Source organism: Eublepharis macularius, chromosome 6, assembly GCF_028583425.1.
Source record: "Eublepharis macularius isolate TG4126 chromosome 6, MPM_Emac_v1.0, whole genome shotgun sequence".
NCBI lineage: Eukaryota > Metazoa > Chordata > Lepidosauria > Squamata > Eublepharidae > Eublepharis > Eublepharis macularius.
The window spans coordinates 121,955,640-121,971,591 of NC_072795.1; the positions used below are offsets into that span (position 1 = coordinate 121,955,640).

Genomic DNA, 15,952 nt, shown 5'->3' on the forward strand with positions numbered 1-15,952 from the left:
ATGTGAAAATGACATTACTAATGCTCTGCTAAGTTCTTGCAGATGTGGGTTTCTTCAGATGTAGTGATTAATACCTTATTTGAGATAGCAAGTCAACTAATGGTTTCTGGTTGGTTTTGTGTTTCATGTTTGGCTGGCTTTGAAATCTTTCCCTTTTCTATCAATATACTTGGCAAGTATACAAGTTTGCATTAATATGCAATTAATCACATTTGATATTACATTGTAGGGGCAGTAAAGTTTGGTTTTGTTAAAACCTGACTTGATTGTCTTGTTGGTGACATAGATTAGGCAATGAAGATGATAGATTTATTTTTATAAGCATATTAAAATAATCTAAATAGCTAAAGAACTTGACCACTGCTTCGTTGAAGACATTTCCTTGATTGTGCTTAAAGGAAGAACTGGGGATAAAAGCCAAGTAAGATGTTGTTTCAGATGTTCGCCTTTGTGCAAAGGCCATTCATATTACTGGCACATCTTAAATCAATTCACAGAACATTGTCTAGAGGTTATGTCATTGAAATAATGAATCTTTTTTTATTATTATTCAGGAATAAGCAAAGATGTTAAAACATCCTGGTGACTTTTAAATTAAACTGCAGTCTAAACTGAACTATCTGAAGTCTCATTAGCTGTTGTCTGTCACTTTTCCAACACCAAGTCTTCCTCTCAAGATAAAACCGTTAGATGTTGTGCTTATTAGGCAAAAGTGAACTGTAGGTTGATGCAAGGATTGTACATTGTATGTTACAATTAAGGATACCCAGAAAACCAATGTCTTGAGCTTTGTGAGAGCACCACTGCAGAAAGTTCAGATTCTATTTTTTTTCTGCGCCCAATTCCTAAGCCTCCCTATAGCTTCATGATCAATAAATCTAATTCTGTACATGTCCATATCTATGAATACTTAAATCCAGAAATTTGAGCCATGTACAGACAAGATAGATCTTTCTACAAACCTGGAAAAAAAACAGTTTCTGAAATTTAAAAAAGCACATTAAATAATAAAAGCACTATCTTTAGCTTTAACAAATGGTTGTTCTCAGTAGCAGTTGCTAGGCAACCATAACGGTATTGACAGCATTTAAGCCTTGGTTTCTGTTAATAAAATGCTGGGGGAGGAGAAAGGGCCCTTTCCAGGGTGGTTTTGACCTTTGTGGGAGGACTCAGCGGGACCAAACATGGCAGCAGCTGCTGAGCAACTTAATACAAAATGGCTTCCACGACTCAACAAGGCTTTGCTGCTTGCTACTGTTCAACAGTAGCCACTGTACAAAAGACAATGTAGTGTAGTGTTTAATGTGTAAGACTAGGATCTGGGAAACCCAGATTTGAATCACCACTCTGCAGGGACATTCACTGGGTGCCTCTGAGCCAGTTATACATTCTTAGTCTAATCTACCTCACAGGGTTGTTGTGAGGATAGATGGAGGAACGGAGAATGATGCAAGCTGGTTTGGATCCCCATTGGAGATAAAGGTGGTGTATAAATGAAGTAAATAAATAATTAATATAGCTGAAGATGGGGAGGGGCAGATAAAAAGTAGGTTGGCTGGTGGGCAGGAAGAAGAGAAGGAAGCAGGAAAAGGGGAGAGGATATGGGGTTACCAGGAGAAGGGAAAAAGGAAATAGTGTGAGGAGGGGGAAATGGGCTACCCACTGCAAGTTCTTGGGGGTTCCCTGCCTGTTGATATAGAAACTCTGTATAGTTCCATACAGTTCATTCACGTCATCACAATTCTGTTCCAGCTGATAATGTAATGGCAACAGATTTTTTTAAAAGAAGCAATACATTTTCATTAATAAAGGCAGTTTGGGAAATACATAGTATTTAATCAAATATTCCAGCCTAAAGTCTAGGTTTACAACAAGAACATTGTATTTTATATATGTTTTTGCTCTTTAAGAACCTCAAGTATCAACCAAAATGCTTCATACTTCTAACAGTAGTTAGAGTGCACCCAATGAGGCCCCTGGGTTTTTGTGCTCTGAGGCCACCTGAGGTTTTGACTGCTTTGAGATTATGTATTGCTTCACAATAGTTCAGCAGCATCCTTTAGCACCACAGGTGAATATTAGATTGGGGGTGGGGGTGGGGGCTTGCAGGGAAAAATCTGTAACTGATTCAAGATTTTCCCTCTTTACCAGTAACTGCCTTCTGTAGATTTGTTCAGATACAACATACAAATTTTGACATTTTAGATACATTGGTATTGCTATTCTTCATTGTTTAGACCTCTCTATTCCTAGACATTGGTCTCTGTGTTTAGGAGTAGTTGTTTCATGCTGTAGAACAGGGCCGATTCCAGACGGCCCTCCCCATGCCAAAACGTTGCGCGTCGTCGCGCGGAAAATGCGAAATATTGCGTTTTCTCGCATGAGTTTTGCGCGATGTCGCACAAAACTCAAGTGAGAAAACGCGATATTTTGCGTTTTCCGCGCGACGACGTGCAACGTTTCGGCATGGGGACGGCCGTCTGGAATCGGCCCAGGTGTTTTCAACGTGGTGCTCATGGGCACAGTTGTGCCTGCCAACATCTTTCTTTGTGCCCATCAAGTGTTTTTAGAAAGTGGGTAGGGAGGTTTGATTGGCTGTGCAGATTTTTTAAAACATAGTTTTGGCAAAAGCTGCTTCCACAGCACAAGAATCTTCACTATGTGACTGGAAGTTAATTGCAGCAGCCATTTTGTAGCTGGATCCATCTCCTGCAAAAGCCATTTTGTGGCAGCCATTTTGTTACTGCGCCCACCACATTGTATCAGAATTCCAAATATGCCTGCATGCTCAAAAAGGCTGGGACTCCTGCTGTAGAATGGTACAGTCTAAGACTACATCAAGTTTTTTCTCTCATAAATTTTTGAGACTGCCTGTGTTTTAGTGCTGTTCGCAGGAATTTGTAGGTTTTGCTTCCTCTTCTGCTGCTATCTGAGCAATTATTATTAATATAAGCAGGGACCTGTAAGACTTGCAGAGGGGAGTCCCATTCTCCCCCTTAGCTCACTCACCTGTCCACGTTTGGGATCCCAGTCCTCCTTCCTCAGAGACCCATAAGAATCTCATGGAGGAGGAGGAATCTTACCCACATCTCACACCACTCTGCCTTCCTGCCTCCTTTCCACTGCTCTGCCTGCCCTCCTACCTGTCCCTGACCATTCCCCTCTGGCCTCCTGCTTGTCCCCCTGCCTATCCCCATCCCTATCACTCTGTCTGCCCTGCCGCTTGCTCCCCTACCACTCTGCCTACCCATATGAACCTACTTGACCACTACAATAATCTTCTGAGGCCTTGCTTCATGTACTCCCATATTAAGAGTTTAAGTGGATGTCTGTCAACCCAAGACTGGGCTTTCTCAGTCATGGCATCAGAACTGTGAAACTCCATCCCATGGGATATTCCTCTGTCCCCTTCCCTCACCATCTTCTGTTGTTGGATGAAGGCTGTTTTGTTTCATTTGGTGCTCCCTCAGTGACTTCCCTTTCCTGCCCTACATTTTAATTGCTGTTTTTAATACATGTTTTATTCTTGTTTTAACTGATTTTATGATGTGTTTTATAACGTTCTGCTTTAAATTGTTAGCCAACTTTGTGGCCCTGTTTGAGCTGAAATGTGGAACATAAATTTTGTAAATAAAATAAATAAATGCATACTTCTGTGCCACTGGTAAAAATAGAAATTCCTCAGAACAAACCCTTTGTGTATCTTTGTTGATATCAGTAGATTTTGTGATCTAAAGTTTTCATGGCAGCAACAAGGATTAACATTTTTTCCTGACTGTTTCCAAATGTTGTTCATATTCTAATTGCAGTTGCCAGATCGTCCAGGCTCCAAACTGGAGAATGGAGGGGTGTCGTGGTGGGGTAGGTAGCATGGGAGGAACTTACCGTGTTCATGGGCGAAATGTGCACGCAGTCCAGAGCCTTCGTTATTGCACTGGGAATGAAGTCATTCTTGGTGCAACAACAAAGGAAGCCCCTCCCCATAGAGGTATTCTGGGAATGACATAATTCCCAGCATGACAACAAAGGCTTCGAAGTGCACAGGAGTATGCTCCAGAGGTGCTGGGCCTGTTCGCCACACCTTTTCCCCCTGCCAGCCAGGTAAGAGGCAGCAGGGGCAGAGGCTGGGAGTAGGGGATCCCCTGCCCCCAGCAGGCGACTGAGCTAGTCCTGATTCAGATTATTTATAACTATATTTTTAAAAGATGGCATAATTGGTCCAGGTTTTTGATTACTTACATCCCTGGTCGAAATTAATAATACTTAAATTAGCTGCTGCCAAGAAGTGGGGCCAGAGAATATTGTTGCACTCTGCCTCAGTGGCATCTGGAATAATTTGAGAATACATAGGCTTGTTTTTCATGATATTTATCTATATACAGATTTATGCCTCCAAAGGGGTCACAACATTCATAAAATACACTTTTATTAAAGACTTTACAGTTTAAAGATTAAAACTATAAAAGAAATGGACTTGAGAGGAGGATTTTTCCCAGAACAAACAGATTTTTCCCAGCATTGTTTTTAACTTGAAGGTAAATATCACCTAGTTCTCAGATTCTTTGGCTCTATTAGTCTGATTTTGTTTGTTTGTTAATTATAGGATGACAGCCTTTTTATTTTGTTGTGTCTTACATATGAATTTGCCTAGATGAACATTGGCACAGAGTAGCAGTCAGAATGCTGATCTGCTAATAATGGGACAGTCTTATACATGAGCAGTGATAGCTAAATAGTTTCTTGTAGCTTATTAGAAATGTCACTGTAATTAAGGTAAAACTTTGGACAAGTGATGTGTTCTTTTCAGCAACCTTTTGTTTACTTCTAAGAAAATGACCTTCCACTCAATGTGTACTTTTTCCTTGAAATAGAGTATCTCCAAGAATTTCCGTCCGTCGTTTGCAGGACTTTCTCCTGTCATTTGGTATCATTCCACTTGCTCCTGAGATAACATTCCCCTTTGTGATAAAGGGTGAATCAATGAGTTCTGAGTTGTACTGAAGATGTGTGTACTACTGTGTAGTTTTGATTTAATTGCAACATTGAATATCAAGGCAATGGATGCTTTACATCTCCTTATGAAGACTCTGTGGTCTGGCATTTAAGGAGCAAGAACTGATGGGAGTCATGTTCATTAGCCAAGTGCAGGCTGGCAGTCTATGTCTGGATTCCAAGTAGTACTTAATCTTTTGGTGTATTCAGCGGAATGCTAATTTGTGTCCTCCAAAAACACAGCTTAACTGACAATAAGACTTCATTAAAATATGAGACCATATTCAAAACTTCTTCAGCCAATGCTCTGCTTCCCCCCCCCCTTTTCTTCCTCCCCACATTTCGAATTGATCTCTTTGACTAACACCGATTTGGTCTTTCAACTCTTAAACAAGATAGCAGTGAAGTAGCAGTGTGTGAATGGAATGTGAGTGTGTGTTCTTGGATATTTTATCTGTTTTTTTCATGTGTCAATTTGAGGGGTTCAAAACCTCATGAGTTGCCTGTATTTCCAGTTGAAGACGAGCAGCCCTCGACACTGTCACCCAAAAAGAAGCAACGAAATGGAGGCATGAGGAATTCGCCCAACTCCTCGCCCAAGATGATAAGGTGAGGCTCGAAGCAACTCATATCTTTATCTCCTTTCCTATATCCTTCGTCTCCCAACCTACCCTCCTCCCCCAATAAAAAGAGGGGGGGTCATAGCGGGGTGGTGGGGAATGAAGAAGATTGTTAGATGGTTTCTGAAAGGCTGAAGTATTTATTCTGTCAGCTTGTCAGCAGTTAATGATAGAGCTGAAAAAAAATCTGTCATGAAAAACAGTTTGAAAAGCTGTTTGAAAAATACATAGGCTTTAAAGTCTTGGCTGTCACCCGACCCTGTCCATGTGTAGTTCTTAAACAGCAGTGGCACTAATGATAGCGCTAACCAATCAGAAGAACTCGTGTGGTTAGTTTGCCTGAGGCAATTCTCTTTTTGTTGGAATCCCTCTGAGTACTGTTTTCTGTACTTAAGGCCATATGTGAGATGTATCATCACAATCAAAAATGAACCTGAATATTACCTTCCTTTTATCCTGTCGATTGAAATCAAATTTCCTCTAATTGATTTTGACTGATTATTTTTTTAAAAAAAGACCTGATAATCTATGTACTTGCCAAAGCGAAGTTCAGAATTAATGCAGGCTAGCTAAGGATAAAAGCAATATTAATTATGAAAAGCAGAGTTTTTAAAGGAGTATCAGTACTATGAAGGCAGGTAAATTCACGTTAGTCATTTTTTTCATATATTGTTAGTAGTAGGGTGTTTCAATCAGGGTCCCTCCCATATGATTGATTTCATAAGACAGATTCGAAGCAAAATTTCTAGACCTGATAGAGAAAAGGATCCCATTTCCAGGTTGATATTAAAATTATATAGGGCAATGGATGTGCCTGTAACACTTAATTCCTCAGATATTTAACTTCCAAATTAATTTTGAATGCCCCTTTTAGCAAAATTTAGTCGCAACTTAGAAATGCACATACACCACACCTAAAAATGTAGCTAATCTTATTGAAATATCTTTGTCTTCCTTTATCATCATCCAGCTGTTTTGCCTAAGGAAGAAGCCCTAGACTCACATTTTAGCTTACTTCAGGCAATATTCTGGGGTAGATTTCTGGATTTTTTAAAACAATTGCTGCTTCTGAAAGTATGGAGTTTTATTTAGTGGGAATCCACCTACCTTTACAGTTACTTGAATCTGTCTAGGAAATGATCCATTTCTTCTTTATTGCTCCTGCAAAGTATGGCATCTTTCTTTCTCCAAGCCATCTTTTTTGATATTTAGGACTGGGAGACCAAAACACCAAGACTCATTCAGAAAGGGAAAATATGCCCAGCTTTGTCCCTTCCCTTTGACTATCTACTGCTGTTCAGAAAAACTCAACTTCCTGTTAGCTCATCCTGGCACCTGCAACATTGATTTACATGGCTGTTCACAGGGGGAAGAGTGAAATGAATGCACCACCAATTTCCTAATTTTTTGCTGTCTTTATACCCTCATTTTCAGTTTACTTATCCTCAAGTCTTCTACCCTGGCCAAAAACATTAGTGTTATCCCCCTGAAATGGGAAAAAAGCTCCCCTTTCTTCCACCATCATCTGTTAAATGTAGTATAAAAGTGAAAGAAATAAGAGGAAAGCAAGTCAGAGGGAAGAGAGCACAGCAACATTTGGAGCGAAGTGCACTGTCCCTGTTTGCTATGTAAAGTATGCCTCATTTCTTTGATCTGGAGTCATAATAATTCTAGGGAGTTATACTGTTTTCATATGCTTCAAAGCTGTGTCAAAGTTTTGCTGCTTTAGGGTACTTCTTTATTCTACTGGCTCTTGGGTACTGAGATGACAGGTCCTCGGCACTAGGTGCAGGCTTTTTCAAGTCATCGCCTTCAGCAAAACATCAAATTACCAAATACAGGCTAACTCACTTCTACACAAATGCCTTTCCTGTAGATATATTATACTATATATATTAAATACTTTAGTGTTACACGGTACATTTTATGCGCAATAGAAAGTGATGGTTTGAGGTAGCCTTAGGGGGACTTCCCCCCCTCTTCCACAAGCCGAAAAAGCTAGTGTATACCGTATCAAGTATGGTTTTTACAGGACTTTCTGCCCGAAGGCCTTTGTAAATAAGTAATGATCAACAGATTGGCTGTGGGTTTTTGAAAAGCATGCCTGTGTCAGCTTGCATGATGGGGGGAGAATTTTCAAAGTGAAGCCTGCTTTCATTGCCTGCTGAAGAGGGACTAAGGGAGATTACTCATCCCAAGCTTGAGCTGTCTGCTCAGTAACACATCAGAATTGCTAATCATTGATCAGGCAATGAGTTGGGAACTCTCCAGAACCAGACTTGCCTTGCTTCCTTCTCTGTCTGTCCGCTGGACTCAACTCACTGTTCCTCGGTGGCTGGCCTCAACCTTTCCCCGCTGCTACACCCTGCCTGCTGTTGTCCACCACAAAAGATATCATTTGATATCCCCACGTTTATGAGACTCAATACAGTCTACAATAAGATTGAATCGTTTGGCATACATACAAAATATCTCAACATTGCTAAAACTAAAACGCTGAACCAGAAAGATCCCTTTGTCTTCCTCTACCGAGGTCATTTTAAAATTGTTTTTTATTTCATGTGGCATTGCTCAAGGCCTGTTGGCCAAATGAGCAGTATCATTAAAGTAAGTGTTCCTCTACCTAATTATTTGTGTGAATACCTACTGTGCCTATGCTAAGGGTGCATGAACATCCTTTCAGATATGCTGCTAGCCTTGCTGAAACATTTTCTTCTTTTAGAGTTCTATGTAAGTTGGCTTCAGGAAGAACTTCTAAATTTGCTTTAAATTTCACTTAAAGGTGGCAAATTAGGAATGGGTGAAACCTCCCTGGGCAACTGTGCATTGACTTTTGTACAGGAAGGAAAACTTCTCAAATTTCACTTTGTGATTTTTTTAAAAAGAGGCCTCCTGTACTCCAAGTTTCTGGTTCTTTTTTTCTAGAGATAAAACAATACGGTAGCAAAAATGGCAAACAATATTCATTTTATAGCTTCTGTGCCATCATTCTTTTAAAGTCTACTATTAAGATTTTTCAAAATTACTTTGGGTCTTTCATGTTGAAGAGCAACAATTTTATAAAGTTTTGCAATTATGGTAATACCATCAATATGTACATGTGTGGATTTCCCCCCTGGGCCAGGTCATGCACCTGGGCTGGGAAAATGGGAAGTGGGGAGGATGAAGCTCTTTTCCGTGTATGTTAAAATATGTGCCCGGACATGGAGAATCCACAGTTCTTGTCTGATTATTCCATAGTACACAAGAGTGGGGACCCCAGATCCAACTTACGGACTCTGTAATGTGTACAAACATCCTCAATCTTACTAACTGAAAATGAGCTCTCAGCCTTTTTATAAGCACTTTAAATGAAAAAGTATTGGGTTTTAGAGGCAATACCTTTTTGTTTCCTTTTTGAAATGCCAGAAACAGCTCTCGGAGCCTAGTTTCAATTAGCAGAACCAAGAAGGATTTGAAGAATTAAATCACTCTAGTCATTAATGATCATAGTTTTTTACATTTCCTCCAGCATAAACAGTAGACATACGCTAACATCAAATTCAACAATTGTTCTGGCACATTTTAAAAGGTAAAAATATTGCAACCAGGAACCAATTCCCATTTAATGTATTCCATGGAGTCTTAGATGAAACTAGTCATGAGTAAATCTGCGGAGCTGCTCTCAAAAACAGTCGCCCCGCGTCCTTTCCTTGCTTCCCTGCTTCCTTGTTTCCTTCCTTCCCTCCTCCAGTCATGTGAAGTAAAGTAAAACACATGATGTGACATCATAATGCCCAGAAATTCCCTAACCCTAGAAACAGTCACAAATGGAAGGAATGGTATTTTACTACACATTACCAGGAAGTGGAAGAGGGAGGAGATGCTGCTTTTATTGAATCTTTAAGGAAGTTCAGTTCCATCCTTGGGCCAGCACTTTAATAATTACTAATATGCAACTAGTTCAGTCAACACCCAGGGTTTTAAAAATTATTAATGAATATGGAACAATGGTAGAACACAGACTAAATGAGAATAGATCTACAGCTTGGACCCATAGATATTCAGTACATGTATTAAAATATGTGATCAGCTAGTACCCATTCTAGTAACCAGCAGTGGTAGAAAATAGCTGGAGGTGAACTTAAGCAAGATTGTGGATGTGGCAAGTTTGGATTTCTTTTTAGAAATCTGTTTCAAAATGTTCCCCAACTCCTCTCCCCATTTCAGGAAGAAATTAAGAGATGTGCATCTAAAGACGTGTGATAAATTCTGAAATAACATAAGGCTTGCACATTGAAAATATCAATATTTCCACCATGTTACATCCCAGTGAGTGCTGAAAACAAATGTCATGCAGCATTGCTAGTATCCAGAACATAAATTCATTTGTGCCTTAGAAGAAAGCAGTGCTATGGAACAGCAAATATATATGTATATTTATCTTCAAACACAATTAAAAACCTATAGTACATGTGTAAAAAATGAAACATTCTAACCAACGAAGAAAACATCTGTACTATATATCAAACCACAGTTTTTATTAATATATGCCTACACAATACATGAAACTTTTAATTATGACAAATAAGTAAGAAAAAACTAAATGTGTTTTGACAAGTCTTCATCAGTAGTCAAAATTGAGCATCTCTGTTCACAGGGATCCAGCAAAGTCAGTTGAGACCTTAGATGGATCTTGATGTGAATTCTGCATATAGCCACACCTGAGTTTTTTCAGAATTTTTTTTGTTATGGAGCTTATATCTTTAATTGGTATTATATACAAAAATCTCCGTGGATGACGTTTACTACTCTGGTGTACAGACCAGACTTGGTTTCACACTTATTATTGGTTTTAATGTTTGTTCCTGGTGAACCTGTATGTTCAGTTTTAACTGCTGATGAAGTCATGTTGTTAAAGTGTGCTTGGGTTTTTCTTACTTACCTGGCATCATCAAGGCATATTTTGTGTATTGCATACATATATATTAATGGAAATTGTCGTTTGATACCTGAGTGTCTTCTTTTTTGGTTGAAGTGTTTTACTTTTTTACACATGAACTCTTATTTTTTTTAAATTGTGTTTGGATACACATACATATTTGTTGGTGACAAATAAACAGAATTGTGGCAACCCCCAAACCCACACTGACTATTCTTTCCAAAAGTTGTTGATGATGCTGAAGAGCACAATCCACCAGAGTAATGGACCTCATGTGTTAATGGGCATGGGGGTTATTTAGAGCAGATGCATGCTTGGATGTTATCTCCCATCCATTTCACTGGCATTTGCACCAGAAAACGTTTCTGGTGGGTTGTCCTTTCAGTCCTTGGTGCTTCAGTAGCTACAGTTTCGTGAGTCCAGCACACAGAGTTAGGAGGAAATGTCAGACCTGCTGAGACAATGCCTCTTAATGCAGAAGCAAATGGCATGTGACAGGGCCCAGGGGCCTGAAGTGCAAACAAATAGTTTGTCCCTGTCCACTCCCAATTGAATGGTATACTTGACATTGGCTTCTAGACAAGCAGTGTACTCAGGAAGGGGTCATTATCATTAGTGTCCCTGATCACACACAAAAATCACAGAGGCAGTAGGTCTGCAGAGGTTCCTGTTGGTTGCCAAGGAGAATTCTGTAACCTTGAGGATTTTCCTTCGATTTCACCTCCGCACACCTGCTCTCAGGCCATGTCAATCCAAACAGGACATCCTAAACTTGCTCAGAGAGTGGCATGGTCCTGAAAAATAACAGGGAAAAAGACAACAGTTCTGTAACTGTAATGAGACTTACTTTAGGATAAGTACAGAAATGCAGCCATAGAGTGGATATTTAATGTCAAGTATTTTTTCTATTTAATGCAGAATTGTATTATGTGAATGGCTCTGTCCATTTATTTCTGTGCACTGTATTAAGCTTGTAGGACAAAGAAGGGGAAACACTTTAGAATAAATAAATAGAATTATAAATAGAAGATGAAGCAGGCATCAGAGAGCACCCGCACATTCTTCACTCTCAGCACATTACTTTAAAGGTATTTTTGGAATGTGCACCCTAGAACTTCCAATCAAAAGCTGAAGATATTATGGAATTATTTGTATGTCTGATTCTGTACCTCGGGATTTAATCCATGCTGGTAAATATAAAGTCTGTTGTTTGAAAATAAATCAAATGTTCGTTATCTGAATTGGCCTTGGAAAAAAGCACCAGTGCCCATTCACACAAACCTTCCTTGCATACTCACACTGGCTTTGAGAAAATTCAGACCATGTTAGCTCCATCCATTAATATGAAGTCCATTGTCACATGCTGAATTCAGCATGAATTGAGTTTTGGCATTCAGTAACAAATACAGATGCATTTAAGACCAAGTGCTAAAACTTGACCCATGCTCTATGCAGCTTGCTCACCACATTCCGAAGCTGACACTGGTTAATTTTCCCCCAAGGCTAGCACATGCTGAACATCATTGCCCTTCAACTGATAGAAAATTTGATTTGAATCTTCTGTTCAAACAGAAACTCAAGTAATTGGTCAAGGGGAAGCTTCATCTGGCGATAATTCTTAGTCATGTACAGTACAATCCTAAGCAGAGTTACACATTACCTTCAAAGCATTTAAAAGGGTGTACTTCTTGTTCTGCAGGTTAGATTTGTTAGGTGTTCCCTCCACACATATACACTACCAAATTACCTAAATCCTTAGAAAAATTGCTAAACGATTAGAAAGAGAAGCTAAAGGTGAAACATACCTTATAAGCTATACCCACCGAAAGCAGTGAAAACAGACCTCACTGATACGGAAAACCTTGGCAATCTACTCATAACTAGTTCCTAAACTACCATATTGCACATTTGAAAACAGATTAAGAGCTTGTGTGATGTAGTGAATAAACAAGGAGTAAAATGACCCAAATGTTCTCCCTGCTTTCTAAAGTCTACTCAGGTGTACATGAGATCTTTGTTATCAATAACCAGGGCTTTTTTTCAGCAGGAACGTGGTGGAATGGAGTTCCGGAACCTCTTGAAAATGGTCACATGGCTGGTGGCCCCACCCCCTGATCTCCAGACAGAGGGGAGTTTAGATTGCCCTCCGCACCGCCGAGCGGTGCAGAGGGCAATCTAAACTCCCCTCTGTCTGGAGATCAGGGGGTGGGGCCACCAGCCATGTGACCATTTTCTCCGAGGGCAACCCACTGAGTTCTACCACCTCTTTTCCCAGAAAAAAAGCCCTGTCAATAACTATAGTTTGAATTAGGAATATCAGAGCACAGACGGAATGGCGGTTTCATTACTATCATTTCTTTCATCTAACAAGAAAGGATGCCCCGTAAGAACCACAGTAAAAGAGTGTAAGTTTCTCTCCTTATCACTTTGTGCTTCTTGCCTAAGAAAGCTTCTTTCATATGTGCTCTGAATCCCTTGGAAATTTCATTGCTGATTAAGTTTGTGAAAGTAAAGGTCAGCCGGAGAGTGTCATTAGTGCAACGCGCACACACACGCTGGTGACAAATTCTCATTACAACTTAATGCCGTTGGTACAGACTGAAAAGGGTCACAGGGAATGGCTAATGTTAGCTGACAAATGTTGGGTGTATTAGTCAGAAAACATTTGCTGAGTTCCATCAGAGCCGCGTGACAACCTTTGCAGCCAGTCCCAGCGAGCTGCCGCAGTAGTCAGCAGAGCTTGCCTGTGACAAGCCGTCAGTCTTGTCTTGGTGGAGCTTTGGAGCGCCAGTCAAAGCAGTCAGGGAAGATTGAAGTGACAGAGACCCACTGAGCAAATAGCGAAGCATACCGCACATTATGAAATATTCAGCTGGGGTGTAAAAGCTCTAAATGCTTTTTCAATTATTAGCACCTGCATTTGCTGCCTACATCTAACACTAACAGCATGTTAATTGCCACAATTTGTTAGGGCGGTTGTAAGAGAAAATGTGAAAGGCACGAGACGTTACCCGCTGCATCTCAAAGACAGGATGCATTTGCTAGATGCCTGCCCCGTTTCGGCCCTTCCCAAAAAACCCAAGCTAACCAGTTCATTGTTTTTAATGGAAATGGAAAACAGAAGATGCTTGTACAGGCACAAGTGCATCTCTCCCCTCCCCCCCCCAAAAAGAGGGGATTCAACTTTCGCTTTTGTAGGGCAACCTCCTCTGAATCTCTCTCAGCATAAGTGGAGACCTAGGCTGTTTCCTAAACATACCTGGCCTTGGAATGCCTTTGTGAGATGGGGATGGGCAGCGCTACCTTTACCATGCAGAGTAGCCTAAGGCAAATGTTCCATGCATTAGAGGGAGTCATGTGATTCCCCCCCTTTAATGAAGGAATCATGCTAATCACACACACACACACCCCACACACACACAGACAACAACCTTACCATAGATACCTCATGTCAGATGTTATCTTACTACATGGGAAGTGAATCTCAACTCTTGCATTATACGTGCAAATGTCTGTAACCAAAGCCCAGTAGTTGTTTTTCCTGAGGAAAAAGGGGGGGGGGGATTTGGAATGGAGAAACAGTAAGCAGAAAGAGAGGATACCCTTTCCCAATCTGCGACTTCTGTGCTCCAAAGCGTCCTCAAATCAGCCCCCCTCCAGTTTACCAATGTATGGTGAAGGAATGAAGTATGTACACATACACAGACATACACACCTCTTATGTAGGTTTATTCAGAGGTAAGTTTCACTAAGATCCATTACCAATTTACAAATGAAACTTACAAAATCACATCCCACCACTTGATGAAAATTCGATAGCGTCACTGTTGGTGGGGGCAGGGAACCAGCCCTCTCTGTTACCCCTGGAATATTCAGAAGAGTGGACAACAGAGAGAGTGAAATGGGAGCAAGGTCTGTTTCATCCTTTTGGCATCCCCCCTCCATTTCCAGGTCAGTCAGAAGAAGTTGAAGATGTGCTTAGAGTTCTTGCAAATGATTACATGTGGAGCAGTGCTCTTTCAAATGTACTGCTGGCGCTCTCGCCGCAGGTTTGCTGGGAAAGGGATTTGCGTTTTTGCTCTAGGCTGTTGTCTTCCAGGCAGGCTTTTTGGGGTTGCAGCTATAGCTTGGCATTTAGTGTCGCTCTTGAGTTTAATTGATGGTAAGTGGCATTATATGCTCTGCAAAACCCTCAAAAGATCGTACTTTCCTCGTTGCTTTAACTCAGGCGCACGTAATTTTTGCCATAAGAACAGCAGAGCTATTTATATGGTCAGAGAGAGATGTGAGAAATGAGGCTCAGTAGCTTTTCTGAAGCACATGCAATTGGTCTCTATTTATTTCCCTGCACAAAAATTGTGGTTATAGCTGTGAATGGAGAACTTAGACCCTCTGGCTATCAAGCTTAAAATAATGCTCTTAATTTTAAACCAGTAGAGTTCCTTTGCTCCTTTCACAGATTCTCAGTTGCGCCTTTGCAGCAATGCAGGTGTCCCCAAGCTACACTTTTAAGTTGAGGGGGAGTTGGGTGGAGGAGGAATACATGACTTTATTTAGTCAAAAGCGTGTACAAAGCTAACAGTATGGGCATATGGGGTGGGAGGCTATAAAATTTAATTTGAGGCAACTCATTAGCCTAGTGGGCTTCAAACTTTCCACTTTCAGGAACTGTTTTTCGCATCAGTATATCTATTAAGGAAGCCCGAACTTTCTGCCACTGAAACTTTGCACAATGCAAAGGATCCTGGGACATGAGCTCTAGTGCATGTTCAGATGGCAAGCAGGCTGCCAAAAGGGCAGGGCCAACTTCCAGGAGTTCATGGAACCAGGCAAACTATGTGATTCGCTTTCACGTGATATGTCAGTTTGAGTCAGAATGCTGTGGAATAGAGGGAACCTTTTTCTGGACTCACGTGATGGACCAACTCTTTGAGTGCCCATGATTGCTTCATGTGAACTGGAATCCTCAACTGCAGTGTATTGCTGGTGAAGATTGGTACTGTGGGCAGTGCCTGTTCCAGGATACTTACCCACAAATTACCGGTTTTCTCACTGAAGAAACCCTGATCAAAATGAAACGAACTAGCCAGAAATACACCAGAATTTGCTGTTTCATTTCATTAAAGCAGCTTCTGAAACACTTAATCAAATCCAGGAGACCAAGTTATAATGGAACCCTTCCACCAAAAAGTTTGTGTGATTTGTTTTGGTTCTTAACATGCAGTAGCAGGTAGTGATCAGGAGGGAGGAGAAAGCCCCGTCCTGATCAAAATTGGGGTGTGTGTGTAGGTGTAGGTGTGTGTGTGTGTGTAGTGTAACTGGGGAAAAACTCAGTGGATTGATGGTTTAGGGGGACTAGTAGTTGATATGCTTTTTTGTTAAGAGTGAAAATAACTGTCCCAGAGCCTCATTTTCCCCA

The 15,952-nt window shown here is 40.6% G+C and overlaps 1 protein-coding gene across 3 annotated transcripts in view; it reads left to right on the forward strand.

Annotated features, from left to right (window-relative positions):
- KCNMA1 (potassium calcium-activated channel subfamily M alpha 1) overlaps positions 1-15,952 on the forward strand; it is a 742,538-nt gene that overhangs the window by 612,469 nt on the left and 114,117 nt on the right. For all 3 annotated transcript variants that reach the window (XM_054982574.1, XM_054982573.1, XM_054982572.1), the window contains exon 19: positions 5,508-5,601. In XM_054982574.1, the coding sequence (XP_054838549.1) occupies positions 5,508-5,601 (94 nt within the window). The remainder of the gene's footprint in view (positions 1-5,507; positions 5,602-15,952) is intronic.